Here is a 17,013-nt window from a genome sequence, read left to right as displayed (position 1 = left end):
AGTGGTTTGACATCTTCACCATCGAGTGCTTAATCCCAAAAAGACATCAGGTCCATGTGTACATTGTGGATGTTGATTTGACATATTTACCGTACATTGATTTGGCATATCATTTGATATGCTCTTTGCATCTACCCCCATCAAGCATCCCCGTGAACACAAAGAAGAATTTATGTGTTTTAGTGCCATGGTCATGACCATGTCCCAAATATCACTGAAAAAAAAAACAAGTCTAAGGAAAAAATAGCATGCATAACTTATTATGTATACTTCTTTCGCATATGAGAGAAACAAAGTTGAAAATTTCAGTGAGTATAGAGTAAATTGAACATATATACAGAAGAAAAGAAAAGAGATGTGTTGAATAAGGGGTTCATTATGGTAAAATGCAGCAAAAATGTGTGAACTATCAAAAAATTCATGACCCATGATTCATGGAGTCTTGAATGCCTCTTTTTTACAAAGAAACTTGAAATTTGTAGGTTTGGGGATTTTGAATCAGTTGAAATTAATGCTTTCCTCAAATCATTCTCTCAAACAATCTGCAAGGATAGCTCATCTCAGCTAGCTACTTCTAATGTCATCTCATTTCCTCTTACCCAAATACAACCTTAGGGTGTAATTGAGTTTATAAAATTAAAACCAGAGACATTAGAAAAGTATAACGCTATACTTCCAGCCAAATGATATACTCAAGAGTACAAAATAAACTATGATGAAACTTTTGCTTTCATTGCTTAAATGATCATTGCTAGAATTCTTGTTTTTATATCTTACATTAAAAAATAACTTATTTTTTTAATTGGATGTTAAAAATATTTTTTAAAATGGTAACCTTAACGAAAACTCCGCTTGTGTAGTTATACACTGCCGGTCCCAAGCCCGGATAAAGGAGGAGGGTTGCGGTAGGCCTGTGACAGCCAGCATAAAAACTTTGTCATATCCTATGAAAATGAACCAATATGAGAATTTCGTTGGGGTGTTCCCTACTGAGCGACGCGTTGTACTCTCTAGGCCTGGAGGCAGTGATAAATGTGCAAGGGTTGCTAGGTCGTCGCCCAGAAGCGACGCGTCACACCGGTGCCCGGGTGTGGTGTCAAATAGGCAAGGGTTCCCTCACTTTGTTGGACGGGTGGGGGTAAAGAAGTTAGTCCAAGACCATAAAATTAGGTTAGCCGCTTGGAATATAGGGTCTTTAACTGGTAAGTTGGTAGAGTTAGTAGATGTTATGTGTAGGAGAAATATTGATATTTTATGTCTTCAAGAGACCAAATGGGTAGGTGAGAAAGCTAAAGTGATAGAACCTTGGGGATATAAGATTTGGTATACAGGAATAAATATGAATAGGAATGGAGTAGGGATTGTTATGAGTCGTCAGTTTATAGATAATGTAGTTGAGGTCCGTAGGAAGGGTGATAGAATTTTACTTATTAAATTAGTATTAGGTACGGATATTATTAATATTATTAGTTTTTATGCACCTCAAGTAGGTTTAGATGATTCCATTAAGCATCAATTTTGGGAAGATTTAGATGGAGTAGTACAAGAGACATCTTATGGAGAAAAGCTTTTCATCGGCGGTGACCTTAATGGACATGTAGGCATTAGTAGGGATGGATTTGAGAATATCCATGGAGGCTATGGTATAGGAGAAAGAAATGAAAGTGGAGAAAGGATTTTAGATTTTTGTTTGTCCTATGATATGATCTTAGCAAACACTTGGTTTAGGAAGAGGGAGTCTCACCTAGTAACATTTAAAAGTGGGGTTAATACGAGTCAGATAGATTTTTTCCTACTTAGAAAGAGAGATAGGGGTTGTTGCATCGATTGTAAGGTTATACCAGGAGAAAGTGTAGCTACACAACATAGAGTCTTAATTTTAGATCTTAGAATTAGACAATGCCGCAAAAGGGATAGACATAGGATAGATCCTAGAATTAAGTGGTAGGCACTGAAAGGAGCTAAACAAGGAATGTTTGTAGAGCAGGTAGTTAAGGAAGTTGATTGGTATCTCGAGGAGGATTCAGAATCAATGTGGAATAAGATAGCGGGTGGTATGAGAAAAGTAGCTAAGGAGGTATTGGGTGAGTCTAAAGGCGGTGCACCACTAGGTAAGGATACATCATGGTGGAACGAGGATGTCAAATTAGCTATTAAGGTTAAAAGAGAGTGTTATAGAAATCTAAGTAAGAGTCGTGATAATGAGAATTTGGAGAAGTATATGATAGCAAAGAAGGAAGCTAAAAAAGTTGTTCGAAACGCGAGGGCTAAGGTATATAAGGAGGTTTATGACAAGTTGGATACCAAAGAAGGCGAGAAGGATATTTATAGGCTTGCAAAGATGAGAGATAGAAAATCGAAGGATTTGGGTATAGTTAGATGTATCAAAGATGAAACGCAAAGGGTTTTAGTCAAAGATGAGGAGATTAAGGAGAGATGGAAAGATTATTTTGATAAGCTATTTAATGATAGTCATGCTCAAGATCTTGGAGACTTCTCCATTCCTTTTCATGAGATAAATCGTGACTTCATGCGCAAGATTCAAAAGAAAGAAATTGCAGAGGCTTTGAAGAAAATGAAATCAAGAAGGGCAGTTGGCCCAGATGGTATACCTATCGAGGCTTGGAAATGCTTGGGAGAGAAAGGTTTAGAATGGTTGACAAATCTTTTTAACTTGATTTGGCGAACAAATAAGATGCCTAATGAGTGGAGGAAGAGTACTTTGGTGCCTTTATATAAGAATAAGGGTGATATACAAGATTGCACAAACTATCGTGGTATAAAACTCATGAGTCATACTATGAAACTTTGGGAGAGGGTGATTGAGTCTAGGTTGAGGAAGGTTGTCATGATATCGGAGAATCAATTTGGTTTTATGCCTGGAAGATCAACTATGGAAGCTATACATCTTCTTAGACAACTTATTGAAAGATATAGAGAGAGGAACAAAGATTTGCATATGGTTTTTATTGATTTAGAGAAGGCATACGATAGAGTACCTAGAGACGTTCTCTGGTGGACAATGATGAAGAAAGGTGTTTCTCTCAAGTACATTAGTATAATTAAAGATATGTATGAAGGAGTAGTAACCAATGTCCGCACTTGTGGAGGGGTGACAACGAATTTTCCGATAACGGTTGGGTTACATCAAGGATCTGCTTTAAGCCCTTTCCTATTTGCGATAGTGATGGATGAGCTTACGAGATCAATTCAAGAAAATGTACCGTGGTGTATGTTGTTTGCTGATGATATTGTTTTGATTGATGAGTCTAGAGCTGGGGTTAATGATAAGTTAGAATTATGGAGACAGACATTGGAAGCTAGAGGTTTTAAGTTAAGTAAGAGTAAGACTGAATATATGGAATGTCGGTTTAGTAAGCAACGAAGTAGTGATGGGAGTGTAGTGAAGCTTGGTGAGCAAGATATACCGGTGAATGATTATTTCAAATATTTGGGATCCATCATTCAAAAGTATGGAGAAATTGATGGAGATGTAAATCATAGGATAAAAGTTGGGTGGATGAAATGGAAAAGTGCTACTGGAGTGCTGTGCGATCGTAGAATGCCATTGCGGTTGAAGGGAAAGTTTTATAGGACGACTATTAGACCCGCTTTACTATATGGTACGGAATGTTGGGCTGCCAAGAGACATCATATTCAAAAAATGAGTGTAGCTGAGATGCGGATGCTTAGATGGATGTGTGAAAATACAATAAAAGATAAGATTCGGAACGAAGAGATACGTAAGAAGGTAGGTGTTGCACCCATTGAGAATAAGATGCGAGAGAATCGTTTACGGTGGTTTGGACATATTCGGCGAAGGCCTAATGATGCTCCAGTTAGAAGGTTGGAGAAATGGGAAAATATATTAGTTAAAAGAGGTAGGGGTAGGCCTAGGAAGACTTGGATGGAGATGATAGGAAAGGATATCAATGCTTTGAACCTCACCGAGGACATGGCGTTGGATAGAAATGATTGGAGGAAAAGGATTCATGTGGAAGACCCAAAATGAATTTCTTTTTTGGTTCATATCGCTGACCCCAATTGTTTTGGGATGAAGGCGTAGTTGTTGTTGTTGTTGTTGTGGTAACCTTAACGAAGAAGTTTAAATAGAACCCCACCAAAATTAAGGTTGGCACATGTTCAAAAGAGATAATGTTTTCAATATTCTTTTTTCATACTTTTGAGGGACGGGTCATAGGTAATGTTGATCAAGATTGTAGGCATATATTTGCCTCTTTGTTTGGTACATTTCATATGTATAAATCATTTAAATTTTTTTCCTAAAATAAATTGCGTTGAGAAAAAAAATGCCCTGCCAAGCACGTATCTTCATTATTTGAAGATGGTTTGTTTGACAAGATTATTTTTTTATATAGTTTTTTACTAAATTCACAATTGCGAAACATAGTCAACTTATTTGGTTGAAATGTAGTCAAAAAGTAGGATTCTTCTTTGATGATAGTTGCTTACCTAAATTTAGGTCATGTAAAATAGGAACCCCTTTTATTGAAAGACAACCATTTGATTATTTGACATGCCCTGTTCAGAGATGGTTGTGCCTACTTAGTTGCCAAATTGTGAATTTATAATGTTGAAAGTTGAATTGTGCATTTTTCAACATCAATGCTCGGTATGGTGTACTCATTTAGGCTTTGTTTGTTTCATTTTCCATGTAAAAGATAGGCCATGATGTACACTATTTTTGGTTTACATATAAAAAGTGGTATATGGTGAAAAAAACTAGGACCTACTTGTGCCAACATAAAATTTTTTTTTTTGCCATGATGGTTTATGTTTGTTTCATTCAAGGTGGGAAAAGATTACATCAGAACTGTCAACTCAACACCTTTCCATGTAAGTTGCATAAAACAAACAAGGCCTTAGTCAGGTTACATGAAATGAAACTAGTTGTGGACATTAGGTTAGACCTATTCATGGTTTATGGGCTTGTGCCATCCATCAACAACCTAGTCCCTTGGTGGAGTCTTCAAATCTGCCCCATGTGTTGATACAACTCAATCAACCTTACATAAAGTTGGATTGAGTCTTATTAAAAAATTTGCTATGGGTAATGTATTATTATCAACTTGTTTATGAACTCCTTTCACTGCAACATAATAGGATATTCCATGGCCATATACTCTCTCTATTAAGCAAGAGAAAAAAACATAAAATTATACATGGATATTCACAATTTGTTTGTTATACTTGGGTAACACATGTAGCCCAAACTTGTTCTTGAGCTGAGCACTTGGAGTGTCCAACATGTGCATATCACAACCAAATAGGAAACAAACTACAAGATAGCGATAAAAAAAAGAAAAGAAAATGAAAGCAGACACGAGGTTTACATGGTTGGACACTCAAGCCTATGTCCATGTGTGAAAAAAAGAGCAAGATCCACTGACAAGACAGGAAAATACACATGCAAGATATAGAGCTTTGAAAACCCTAATCTCCTATACACCCAAAACTCTCATACCCAACTCTAAAAAAGAAGTAGCTATATATATGGCCAAAGGTATAAAACTCCAACCTGTAAAAAAAATACAAAACTCAATAGGTTCATACCGTTGGAGGCTCCACCCTTGCACCCCTGAAAAACGAACTTAATGACTTGATTTCTTTGCTACCATAACAAACCCTATTAAAAATTCACATTGTGCGGTCACCAACATATCTTCAAACCGAGTCATGGATTGGAAGGGGTCTAAAATTTAAGACACCCACAACACAACACAAAGGGCATGTTTATTTTGATCATAGGTTATTCAACTGTGAAAGTTTTGTCCCTAAGAAAGTGATTTATGTGATTCACATTCCTAGGCATTCACTTTCTCATGTTTGTTTTTAAGTTGTAAATTTAACTTGTGTGAAAATCGATCATGTCATAATGTGTCATGTCAGGTCACTGCTTTATCACGTTCATAGCTATGTATCTCATGTTTGTGGATGTTATTGGTAAAGAATCCATAAGTTTTGAGGCTTCAACGTTCATAGATGAAATCATATTCACGGGTTGCATTTTTGCATGCTTGCAATGCCCTTAAGAAGGTCAGCATAAACCTATGAAAGTTACATAATCACAACCATTGCAAACGAGCCCAAAGTTTACTCTTACGTAAAACCACCTTTTTGTTTCTTTTAGCGACCAAATTGTGCTTGATTTTTAATATGCAACACTTTTAGTTTAAGTAATTAACCAAGGGGGCAAAGCATCTCATTTGTACAGGTTTGTATGCGTTGGTCCTATTTATTTTTGTTTTTTTGTTTAAAAGGTGATGATGGAGAAGTCATCAATTTCTTCTCTCAAATAGAAATCATTTCTTATATCATGAGTAAATTGGAAAAAACAAGCCCTATAATTTGGTCTCATTTGCAAAGTTGTCATTTAGTGTTTTGTAAAGTTGATAATATTCATTAGGAAACTTGAGGTCAAAAAGTTAAGTCTTAAAGAATAAGTTGTAAGTTATGTATCCCATAATGGACTTTCCCCCCAAAAAGTACCCATAGTTATTTTAGTTAATTTTGAAAAGTGCTAGTATATTTTGTATAGACCTTAGAGTTAGAAAACAATTAAAATTTAAAAAATCAATTTCACGTGTGCACGGTGACAAACCAAATGAGATCTAAAGAATATCATGATAAATTACATAAAAATTAACAACAATAATTTCTCATAATATTTTCATCATAACCATAAATATAGCATTTTAAACATGATATTCATGTTTTTATTGGCTACTTATAGTTAAAAAAACCATGTGTTTTTATTTAAAGTGATCTTAAATTTATGTTTTTCATTGGCTATTTGAGTCAGCTTTTCTTTTTAGTTCACTGTGTATTTGTGCCCACCCTGAGTTAAATTCCTACCTCCACCACTGAACTTGTCAAGTAGGAGCAATTAGTTCCCTTCACCTTGTGTTGGGACATTGCAAGTTTTAATTTCAATGATGTAATTGTATAATTGGTAGGGGTTTGCCTTAAAAAAAAAAAAAAACAAGACAGAAAACATTGAGGGAGGTGGGGCCAAGCGGATAATCATCACCCCCAATAGTGAAAATGCATCACTACCGTCCATAGCAACAAACAATGAAGGTGGGACCCATCATAAATGACCCAACACGGTGATTTTCACACTGGGCAACGATGGACGATAGCAGGCTTCAAATTTAACAATCAAGCGCTTGTCCTCGAACACCTTAAAAGGGTTTAGTCTAGTGGGATGAGGCATAGGCACTTAGTCAGGCCATCTAGGTTCAAACCTCATGAACATCATTCCTTGCATTAGCCGACTTGTAAACTCTCTCAGGGGGTAAAGGTGTTTAGCCCACAGAGTTCTACACTGTCGGGATAATGATCATAAGTAGGGGTGGGCGGATGGGCCAAACCGACCCAGCCCAGGTTTGGGCCAAGGTTTTAGGCTCGGGCCCATTAGTTACCAGGCCAAAACTCAACCCATTATATACATGGGTCGGACCTGTGCTATTTATTCATTTTTTAATAATATAAAAAAATTAAATGTTGTTATTTACTTAATTAGTTATATTAATTGTATGAAAACTAGAAAAATAATTAATGGGGGTGTATGGAAAGTTAAGAACTTATTAATTATTACTATTTACAAAAGGATTTGGGTCGAGCCTAGTTGGATCAAACCCCACCCAATTTATATTGGCCCGTTGGTTTAATGAGTCGGGTCATGGGCTGCTCTTCATCAAACCAGATTCTATTAAAAATAGGACTAAAACCCAGCATGTTAGTAAGTGGGCTTGACCATCTCCGGGCCAAGCCGCACTTAAAGCTCGTTTGGGCCGGCCCGATCTCCATCCCTAATCGTAAAGTACGGCAGGCGAAGCCAGCGCGGCTAGGTTTCTGATCTCCCTGTAAATATCAAAAAAGAAAAAAAAAACGCTCGGCCTCAGGCACCTGAGAAAGGAAAAAAGAAACGCAAAAGTAGTCTAACGCTCGCGACCCTGCGCTGAGAACATATAAAGAAGAAGCCGAGAGGCGCCGAAAGTCACGCCGGGAAGGAAGAGAAAAAGGCAAGATGGAGTCCGTGTCGTGTCGCCTCTCCGTGAAGTCGCTGCCGCGGGCGACCGTCCCTTCCATGAGGAGACCGCCCTCTTCTTTCCCGCTCCGCCCGCCTCTCCTCCTCCCCCGCCACCGCCTCTTCGGCCGGTCGCTGCCGCCGCCGCCGCAGACTCCGGCCAATTCGCTTCTCGTCCTTCGCCCCTTCGCCACCCTTCGCGAGCAGAACGGTGAGCTCCTCTCTGCGTTCTATTTTTTTTCTCCTTCTTGCTTGCATGCGCAGCTCTTCGCGTGGCTTGTTACTGCCATCTTTTGTAGTTCTTTCTCTTTGGTGGCGAGTTTGGTGATGAGGTTTGGGGTTAGTGATTGTAAGAGGAAGGAGTGATCGTGCAGAGTGTTGTTTGCAATCATGTGAATGCTTGATCGTGGAGGACATATAGGATAGGGGGAGCTCCTTGAACGACTCATATAAGCACACTCACCAATTCGCCCGAAGGGACGTTTTCTGCTCCCCACAAATACAAAACAGTTCAAACCGAAAGTCCCCATAATCTTCGGCTAATCCCCACCTCTCTCTCTGTCTCTCTAACTACGTCAGATTTTTTATCATGTCCCCTTGGTTTTTGCTCCTTCCAAATACAAAACAGCTCAAATAGCAAGCCTCCAAATCCCGCATCTGGTGATTGCCTTGGATTTAAAACGCGCCTACCCACATGGAATTTTACGTGGAATAAAGTAGGCATTTGACATTGGAAAGTGTAGATGGTTTCACTGGAGAAAAAGGGGTTGATTGTAATGTGCATTATCAGTTACCTGAATGCCCTTCCATTCACGGCGAGTCGCTGAGTAACAAGTTGTTCTTGTTGATTTTCCAGCATGCGGATGAGTTAGTTTGGTTATTTCATGAGAAAATTGAATCCAGCCTCTTGGTTGTTAATTTAGGTTCTGGTAGCGTGGTTATGTTGATACCCAGAGCATCCACGGCTACAAGGATGAACCAGCAGCAGCATTATTACTTCTCAGAAATGAGACAGAAGAGCATCGGTCTTTTTTTGTAGCCCTCCTATCTGTCTCATGTCTAGCACGTACAAAATCTTCGTGGTCGTATGGAACATAAGATCGCTGCGATGGGGTGAAACCAGGGCTCCTGCTTGATGAAATTGAATGTTTTAACCATTTACTATAGACAGTATTCCTCAATATATTTTGATGTTTTTGTCTTAAACCAGGACCGCTGGATGGACTTATTTGATGTGGCTTTTGGACTCCGGCGTTTGTTCGATGAGAGAGCACAAGGCTTTAACATGTGCCGACTGAAATTGGCCATCAGGCTAGGGCTTATTAGAAAGTTCTATAGATGGAAGGACCCAATGACACCTGCATATTGCCCTTTAAGATATCTTGAACATGGTCTGTGACTTCACATAATATATTTACACCCATGCACCTTTTCTTTCCCTGGTTTTTGTCTGAGACAGATAAACTACGCATAATAGAAAGAAGTAGAAAATTGACAATGAGAAGTCACTACTCACTAGATAGCATAGAATGCCAATAAATGACAGTGTCAGTGGCATTACACAAGAGTTCCTTGACTTCCTAACACAACTAAAGCTGATCTGTGCTATTCTTATCCTTTGTCCAAATAATTACTGGATACAGTTCAATGCTATGAAGAACAGAATTTGAATGAAAAAAAGGTGTATTGTTTTGGTCATGGAAGTGTCCTGCGTTATTCTTGAGCCATTAACATATCTAGCCCCATCAAGTTGCTTTTTTCCACTTATCAATTTTGAGTGCTATCTATAACTGGATAATCACCAATTCATAACCTGTGTCCTGCCACACATGTTTTTGGAGAGTTTCTATTTATGGTCATATGGTTTTTTCATGTATTGTTGTACGGACCAAGACTTTTATATCATGTGACAGATTATCCATGTCTGTCTAGTGATTAGCATGACGCTTGCCGTAGCAATCCAGGCCATAGTGATATAGACTTTGTCGGTTTGTGTTTGAGTAGGCAGCTATAAAGCCTTTCAAAATTCTATGAAATAAGCATGCTTTTACGTCTCTCATTCATGTAAGAACCCCCCATGCTATTGCGAAATTTGACTTTTGTGAGAAATAGGCAAAGGAGCAGTCCTCTCCTTTCCCTATGGAGGTGGACATGGACAAGGCCCATAAGGGCCTGACGTGATTAACTGAAACCATAGCCAATTATGGCTCAGGCCCAAGCCGATTATTACCTTAATTGTCCTTGGGCTTAGCTTTGCTTAGCTTGCTCTATCTTTATGCTAGTTCTGTTATATAAAATGTATATCCTTTTATGCTTATTCAGAAAATGTTTTGACAGAAAACCTGAGCTTAATCTGATTCTATTGCTGTGCTGGACTTCAGATGGGTTTTTTCATGACTGGGCCCAAGGAAAGGGCCCAAGCTCACCCATCCTTGGACAGGCATCTGAGCCATCCAATTCAGCCGGGTCATATGTACATTTCTAATTCCTAGTGAGAAACACATTATGTCTATTTTTGTTTCTTTGTTTGTACAAATGAGAGTATGTTCATAGTTCAGACCTGTAATCCCCTTTTTGTAATTGCTTATTACATTACTTAGCCCTTTTCTTTGTATATTTTATTGAAGCAATAAGATTTTTTTGTTTTCTGTTTGAACAAAACCCCCCTTCTTGGTAGGGAAAGCCATGATTGTTGAAGTATGAAAAGACTTTGATTTTGTATGGAGAAATCTTGTTTTTCAAAATAAGCATGCCTTTTTCCCAGTTTAGTTTTCTCGAGGAACAGTATTACGTTTCCTGGACGTCCATTAAACACAGTGTCTACAATGCTTTGAAGAATATTTTTTTGACAAAATATGACTTCTTGAAGCTCTTCCTCAGTAATAGAAGGTTTGGATGATCCTAAGTTGATGAGAAAAAAAGACAATTACTGGTCATAAGATTTTCTCTTTGGATGAACTGGTACACTTTTGGTAATGCAATTGCTTAAGTTTGTTAATCTGCAGTTCTTATTATACAGATTTATCCCAACATCCCGCTGCTATTATTGATGGGAAGTTGATCTCAAAACAAATCAAAGATGAAGTTTTCAGTGAAATATCTAGGATGAGGGATGCAATTGGCATTGTACCAGGGTTGGCAGTTATTCTGGTTGGTTCAAGGAAGGATTCTCAAACTTATGTTCGTAACAAGAAAAAGGCGTGTGAGTTAGTGGGAATCACATCTCATGAAGCTCTTTTACCTGAAGACGCCTCAGAAGAAGATGTTCTTCATTTGATCTCAAATTTCAATGAGGATCCTTCAATTCATGGAATCCTTGTCCAACTTCCTCTACCCAAGGTGTGTTTTTTAAGTCATTAATTGATTCATTATTATGAGATGAAACTTTCTGGAAGATGTGTTGTTGAGTTACTGATCTGTTTCTTCATTAAGAAAATTAGTATACTCATTCATGCATTTTGGTCTGTTCTGTTTGTGGTTTGCTTTTCAAATCACCAAACCATAAAATCTTAGCGGATAATTGAAATATTTCTTGAAAATCAAGTAGTATAATTTTCCTTCAACTGAGTTTAGGCTTATTTTGCTCTTTAATAACTGCATTGACATCAGTTAATCATTATCTGCAATTGAGAAGTTATACAAACTGAAAAAAAAAACACTCAGTTATGCATGGTAAAGATGAATCCTGGATATGTTTTGTTGCTTTCTTCTACCTATGTTCTAGGAATAGAATTTGGTTTAGGAAAAAGTCTCATCCAGATGATGGAAAACATTTTTGTAATATTTTAGGACTGGAAATTTCTAGATAACTTGGAGAAGATTTTTTTTTGGGATTTATGCCAACGTACTGTTTAACATGTTAGTGGAGACAACCTTATAGCAACTTCTTTTTAGTTAAAAAAGGAAAGATTATAAACTTCTAATGCAATTTTATAAGTGCCTTTGTTGAAAGAAAAGTTTAGAAATTTATGAATACAGAAATTAATTAATGGCTGTAAAAGATAAGAAATAAGAGGATGACCTGATAAGAGAGAAAATGGCATGAATCATTGAATGAATATAATACTTGCCTAATGTGACAGTTCCAGAGGAGCTTTTTTTTTTTCAATGACAAAGATCTATAACTTCCAAAATGGTCATCTGTTATGCTGTTACACTCTACATATCAGGTTTATTAGTGTTTCCGATTTCATGTTCCTATTCAGCCTGGACTAATGTTTTGAATGTAACAGCATATGGATGAGGGAAAAGTCATGAATGCTATTAGTATTTATAAGGATGTGGATGGATTCCATCCTCTCAACATAGGTCATCTTGCTATGCAAGGAAAGAATCCATTATTTGTCCCATGCACTCCAAAAGGTTGTCTGGAATTGCTAAATCGATCTGGCATCAAAGTTGAGGGAAAGAGAGCTGTTGTGATTGGTCGTAGTAACATTGTTGGAATCCCAACGGCATTATTGCTGCAGGTTAAATATTCTTCTTCATTCATCATTTAGCTTTTCTGCTGGTATGGTTGTGAGATCCACATGCATTTTCTGCTTTGAACTGTATGTTCACTTGTTATGATTTGTTGGGTTTCCAGAAGCAAAATGCCACTGTCAGCATCATACACTCCAAAACAAGAAATCCTGAGGAAATTACCAGAGAAGCTGACATCATCATTTCTGCTGTGGGAGTTCCCAATTTGGTGAGGGGCAGCTGGATAAAGCCAGGCACAGTCGTGGTTGATGTCGGTATTAATCCAGTAAATGTGAGTTCATTTATCTCCATCCTAGGTTAATGCAAACTAACAAATTGGATTAGCTAGGTACTGTACTCGTGTATTGTGAATGAATCATTACAATAATCATTTTTTGCTCAATAGAAGAAGGTTGTGAAATCTTTGTTGGACTTCTGATCATATTTGAAGCATTATGGGCACATTGGTGAAGGCTAATATAGCTGCTATCATGTATGAACCTTTTGAACTTATTTTTATACTTTGAAGATCCATCATATCTTTGGCTCTATATGTGAAGGTGTATGTTAGATCCATCATATCTTTTGAACTTATTTTTGAACTTATTTTTATACCTTTTTAACTTATTTTTATGCTTTCACTATCAGGTATGTGCACTTGTTTTAGCATGTACATGATGCTGTAGTTTGGGTAATCAACTTATGAGAAAGGATTTCAAGTTTTTTAGATGATCACTTCAAGCATGTTTTTTATGAGTTTGATGATATTGTGTTTCTAGAATGGTGGAAGTTTATGGCCATCAGATGTTTGTTGTTATCAAGCATCTTGAGACCTTCCATTAGTCAATCATGGATGTTCTCATTGGAAATTTTTTCAATATATTCTCATTAGGTAAATGCCTAGGATAGAGCTTGTCATTTTCATTGTGTTCTTGCATTTGCACCTCTCTGTAATTTCTCAAAGAAGTATCTATTTTGTTTTGTCTCTTAGAGATGCAGATGCATTAGTCATTTGCTTTGTGACAGCATGAGAAATGCTCCTATGTCTTATTTCCGACAACTCTGTTAAGTACATGTATTTGTTCTTTAAGAATATGGCTGTGATGCTGAATATGGATGACATAATGGAGTTTGTAACTGCATTCATGTGCTTTTCCTCATTAGAAAGCAGGCAGGAAGATATTAAACAATCAAAAGTAGGTGGTTGTTATGGTTGAGCCATATTCTTTTTTTCATATCATTACGTTTGAATAACATTATCATATTAAAGGTTCTCTAATCGTCTTTTATGTTCTTTTGTACATGTTGAATTGCCATTTCAGCATCTTCTGAAAAGAAAAGGGTATGATATTTTCGGCGTGATAGTGTTGGATATTTTTTTGCTAATGTAGTTACTGATCATGGGGCTTAGCGAGAAAAGGAAAGAACAAAAAGGCACTTGTTCATTTCTCAGTGAAGATTGTCACGTGTTGCCTGTGTACATGTTGGTATTTGTATAATGCTTTACATGTTCTGTTTCCCTTGTCTGAATACAAATCTTGTACTTCTCAGGATCCTACAGCTCAACGTGGTTATAGGTTGGTTGGTGATGTCTGTTATGAGGAGGCCTGCAAGGTTGCTTCGGCAATCACTCCAGTTCCTGGTGGAGTTGGTCCAATGACGATAGCCATGCTTTTGTCTAACACACTAGATTCAGCAAAAAGGATCCACAACTTCAAATAACGAGATATCGTTATTTCTGAGACTGGATTTCATAGGTAGAATGCTTTGAAACAGATGCAGTGAGTTTTTTCCGGTTGATGATATGCTCATCGGTGATGATGTGTTGTCCATTTGAGGTGTGATATTTTTCTGCTTTTTAATTATTGTCATCTTCAACTGCAATCCATGCAAGCATAATAATTAACATATGCTGCCAAAGCAGTTGAGCAATTTTGTCTTGCATCTTTCTCCTTAACTGTATATTATCATTGAATTTTGGAATGGATATCTTGTCGAAGTATGCTACTATAGGAAACCCAATTTAGATTTTACAACCGTAATAATGATAATGATGCTTTGCTTTAAGATGCCTTGTTTCTTAACATCATTGGAAATGTATGACTTTCAATTCTCGATTAGAGGTCTTATTTATATTTACTTGTCTTCTTTCCCTTGGGCTGTAGATATACATTGGTTGAAAGCTTGCCATGTCATCTTATTACTATTATGGGACAGTGTAATAACAGCTTATTTCACATACTGCTATTGCTGAATTACATGAGATTTTGTGTTTGTATCTGGTAAGATTTGATGAATCTAAGGATTCAACTGATCCAAGTAAGATGGTGGGTAAGCTATGATATGCAACCAATATGGAAACTCAGTAGAGAAAAAGAACTGATGTACGGGCACAGAGTGCAATTTTATAGAATTGTATTTCAAGTAGGACCTTTTGCTCGTTGATGCCTTTTCTACTTATGCTGTAGCAACTGAAATTAGCACCATTCTAGTTTTCCTACTTATTCTGGTCTGCCAGAAATTGCAGCATCTTTTGCTATTGTTTTCTTCAGCCTTATGCTCGTTTGTAATCTGAATTTATAGAACTTTATTCAATCTGTCTCAATAACTAAAAAAAAAACTCATGTTCAGACCAACTTCATGATACTTCCATGTTGGTTATACCTCATGCCAAGTTCTCCCTTCAATACTCAGCCATTTACAATTTCTCTTTTTCTATTCTCTTTCCCATGGCACATTCCTTTTGTAAAGGCAAATGTTTGGACGCTGCAGATCCCGGGCAGACTACACTAACAGGCAAGTTAAACCTTGTAGGACTATCCAGTCTCGAGAGTCTGGCAGCTTGATCTTTTGTACCAACCGACCCTTAGTTATGGACCATGAATGAAGAATAAAGGTGAAAGTTGTCCTGGCATATGTCCTAAACTGACTGAATCACCAAGATTAGTCTGAGGTAAGAATGTCAATGAAGCTGACCGAGTTCTGTTCTGTTTAGTTGTGTTTGGTAAGTCAAAACCATATCTGATTATAAATGGATGCAGATATGTTTTTGATTTTTTGCTACCGAATCAGACAAACATCGGAATTTGTCGGATATCTGAGTTCGTATGTAAAAAAGTGGATCTGGTACAATCCTTTCACCATACAAATCAATTGGAGTCCATTTAGCCAACATCTGATCTGTGGATATGGTATTGGATCCAAATCCGAATCATTTACCTGCCTGCTCAGACGACACTTGGTAGAGTTCTATTAAAGCTTCTTACATTGGGGCAACCTTCCATTTGTGAGAAGCATGTTGAATTCGGTTACATACTTCCATTTAAAGGCAGAAAAGTCCTTTCTATTGAAGAGGATTCTTGGGATCTCTCATTTTGAAATTTATTACAGATTTCAGATGACAATGCAGCTGGCATACCTGTTTCATCATGGGTGAAAGCAAGGGGCAAGCACACATGCGGAGAAGTACTTGTGGGCCCCAGCATTTCTCACTGCCTTATTTCATGTGAAAATCCAGCCCCTTACACCTCTTACCATGTGAAAGTTTTTCATGTGAAAGCTGAGCTGTCTGGAGATTTTTTAAAATTGTGCCCTTTCCCATGGAAGGACCTTCCCTTCCATGGGAATGAAACAAACTGGCCTTTAAGGTATGTTTGATGGCGCATCGAGTGGGATAAAAAGCCTCAAAATCACGTTTCTTAACAAATATGGGACACTGTGGACGTGCAGAACGCTCTCCGCCACATCCATATTCCTGTGATATTTTCATTCCACTCCCTCCCCCATTATAAAAAGAAGGGGGACAGGAGGAACGAAGTAAAAAAAAAAACAATGCCTTGATGGGTGCACCCCTCCCTCCCTCTCTCTCTCTCTCCTGTGCAGCGGTGGCTGGCGGAGGGGGGAGGACCAACCATCTCTCCGGCCACCATCCCCTCTCTTCTACTGCACCAAGTTAGGCAAACTTCGGTCATTTTTTTTCTCTTGTTTTTTCTACGCCCCATTTGGTTCGGTTGAGGAAAACGTGAGAGGACTGAGGCGGCACCATGACCCAACCAAACCATTATCGGCCACAGAGAGTGAAAAATGGTCTTGGGGTGCCATCGTTGAATGGACAGCAGCTGAACACCACTTTTTTCTGGCCACTCACATGGCTGGAGTGCTTGTGGTCATGTTTGATCTGGCCAGGAAAAGCTTTTTTATTTTCTGAGGCCCTTTATTGGTTTTACGACGATGGGGTGACCGGAAAAAGGTGGTGGGTGAAGTGCCACACGTCGGATAACACCTTCCCACCTTATTTTCCAACCACCCTCTTGGCCGGATGCAGCTGGACCCATATTAGTTACCGGAGATGGGGTGACTGATCTGTTGTGTTTTTTGAAGGGTCATCCTGAGTCAAATGGCAGATACTAGTGGTTTTGGGCTTTTGGAAGTGGGTGAAGTGCCATCCTTGTTCTTTTGTTATAGTCATCAATGCATGAGAGGAACAATGACTAAAACTG

At 38.0% G+C, this 17,013-nt stretch overlaps 1 protein-coding gene across 2 annotated transcripts; it reads left to right on the top strand.

The window, feature by feature from the left end:
* Positions 1–7,948: 7,948 nt before the first annotated feature.
* On the top strand, positions 7,949–14,571 carry LOC149819932 (bifunctional protein FolD 4, chloroplastic-like). 2 transcript variants are annotated; one of them, XM_089982858.1, is made up of 6 exons: positions 7,949–8,264; positions 11,073–11,392; positions 12,286–12,522; positions 12,639–12,806; positions 13,837–13,856; positions 14,066–14,571. In XM_089982858.1, exons 1-6 carry the CDS (start codon positions 8,054–8,056, stop codon positions 14,172–14,174), a joined length of 1,065 nt encoding a protein of 354 aa, XP_089838984.1. In that variant the 5' UTR covers positions 7,949–8,053; the 3' UTR covers positions 14,175–14,571. The 2 variants fall into 2 exon arrangements, with proteins under 2 accessions (XP_089838984.1, XP_089838983.1); XM_089982857.1 differs by lacking the exon at positions 13,837–13,856.
* The last annotated feature ends 2,442 nt before the right edge of the window (positions 14,572–17,013 follow it).

Source organism: Nuphar pumila, chromosome 12 (assembly GCF_984573655.1).
Source record: "Nuphar pumila chromosome 12, dmNupPumi1.hap1.1, whole genome shotgun sequence".
Classification (NCBI taxonomy): Eukaryota; Viridiplantae; Streptophyta; class Magnoliopsida; order Nymphaeales; family Nymphaeaceae; genus Nuphar; species Nuphar pumila.
Note: the sequence above shows the minus strand (reverse complement) of the source record. Positions and strands in the feature narration are given on the sequence as shown.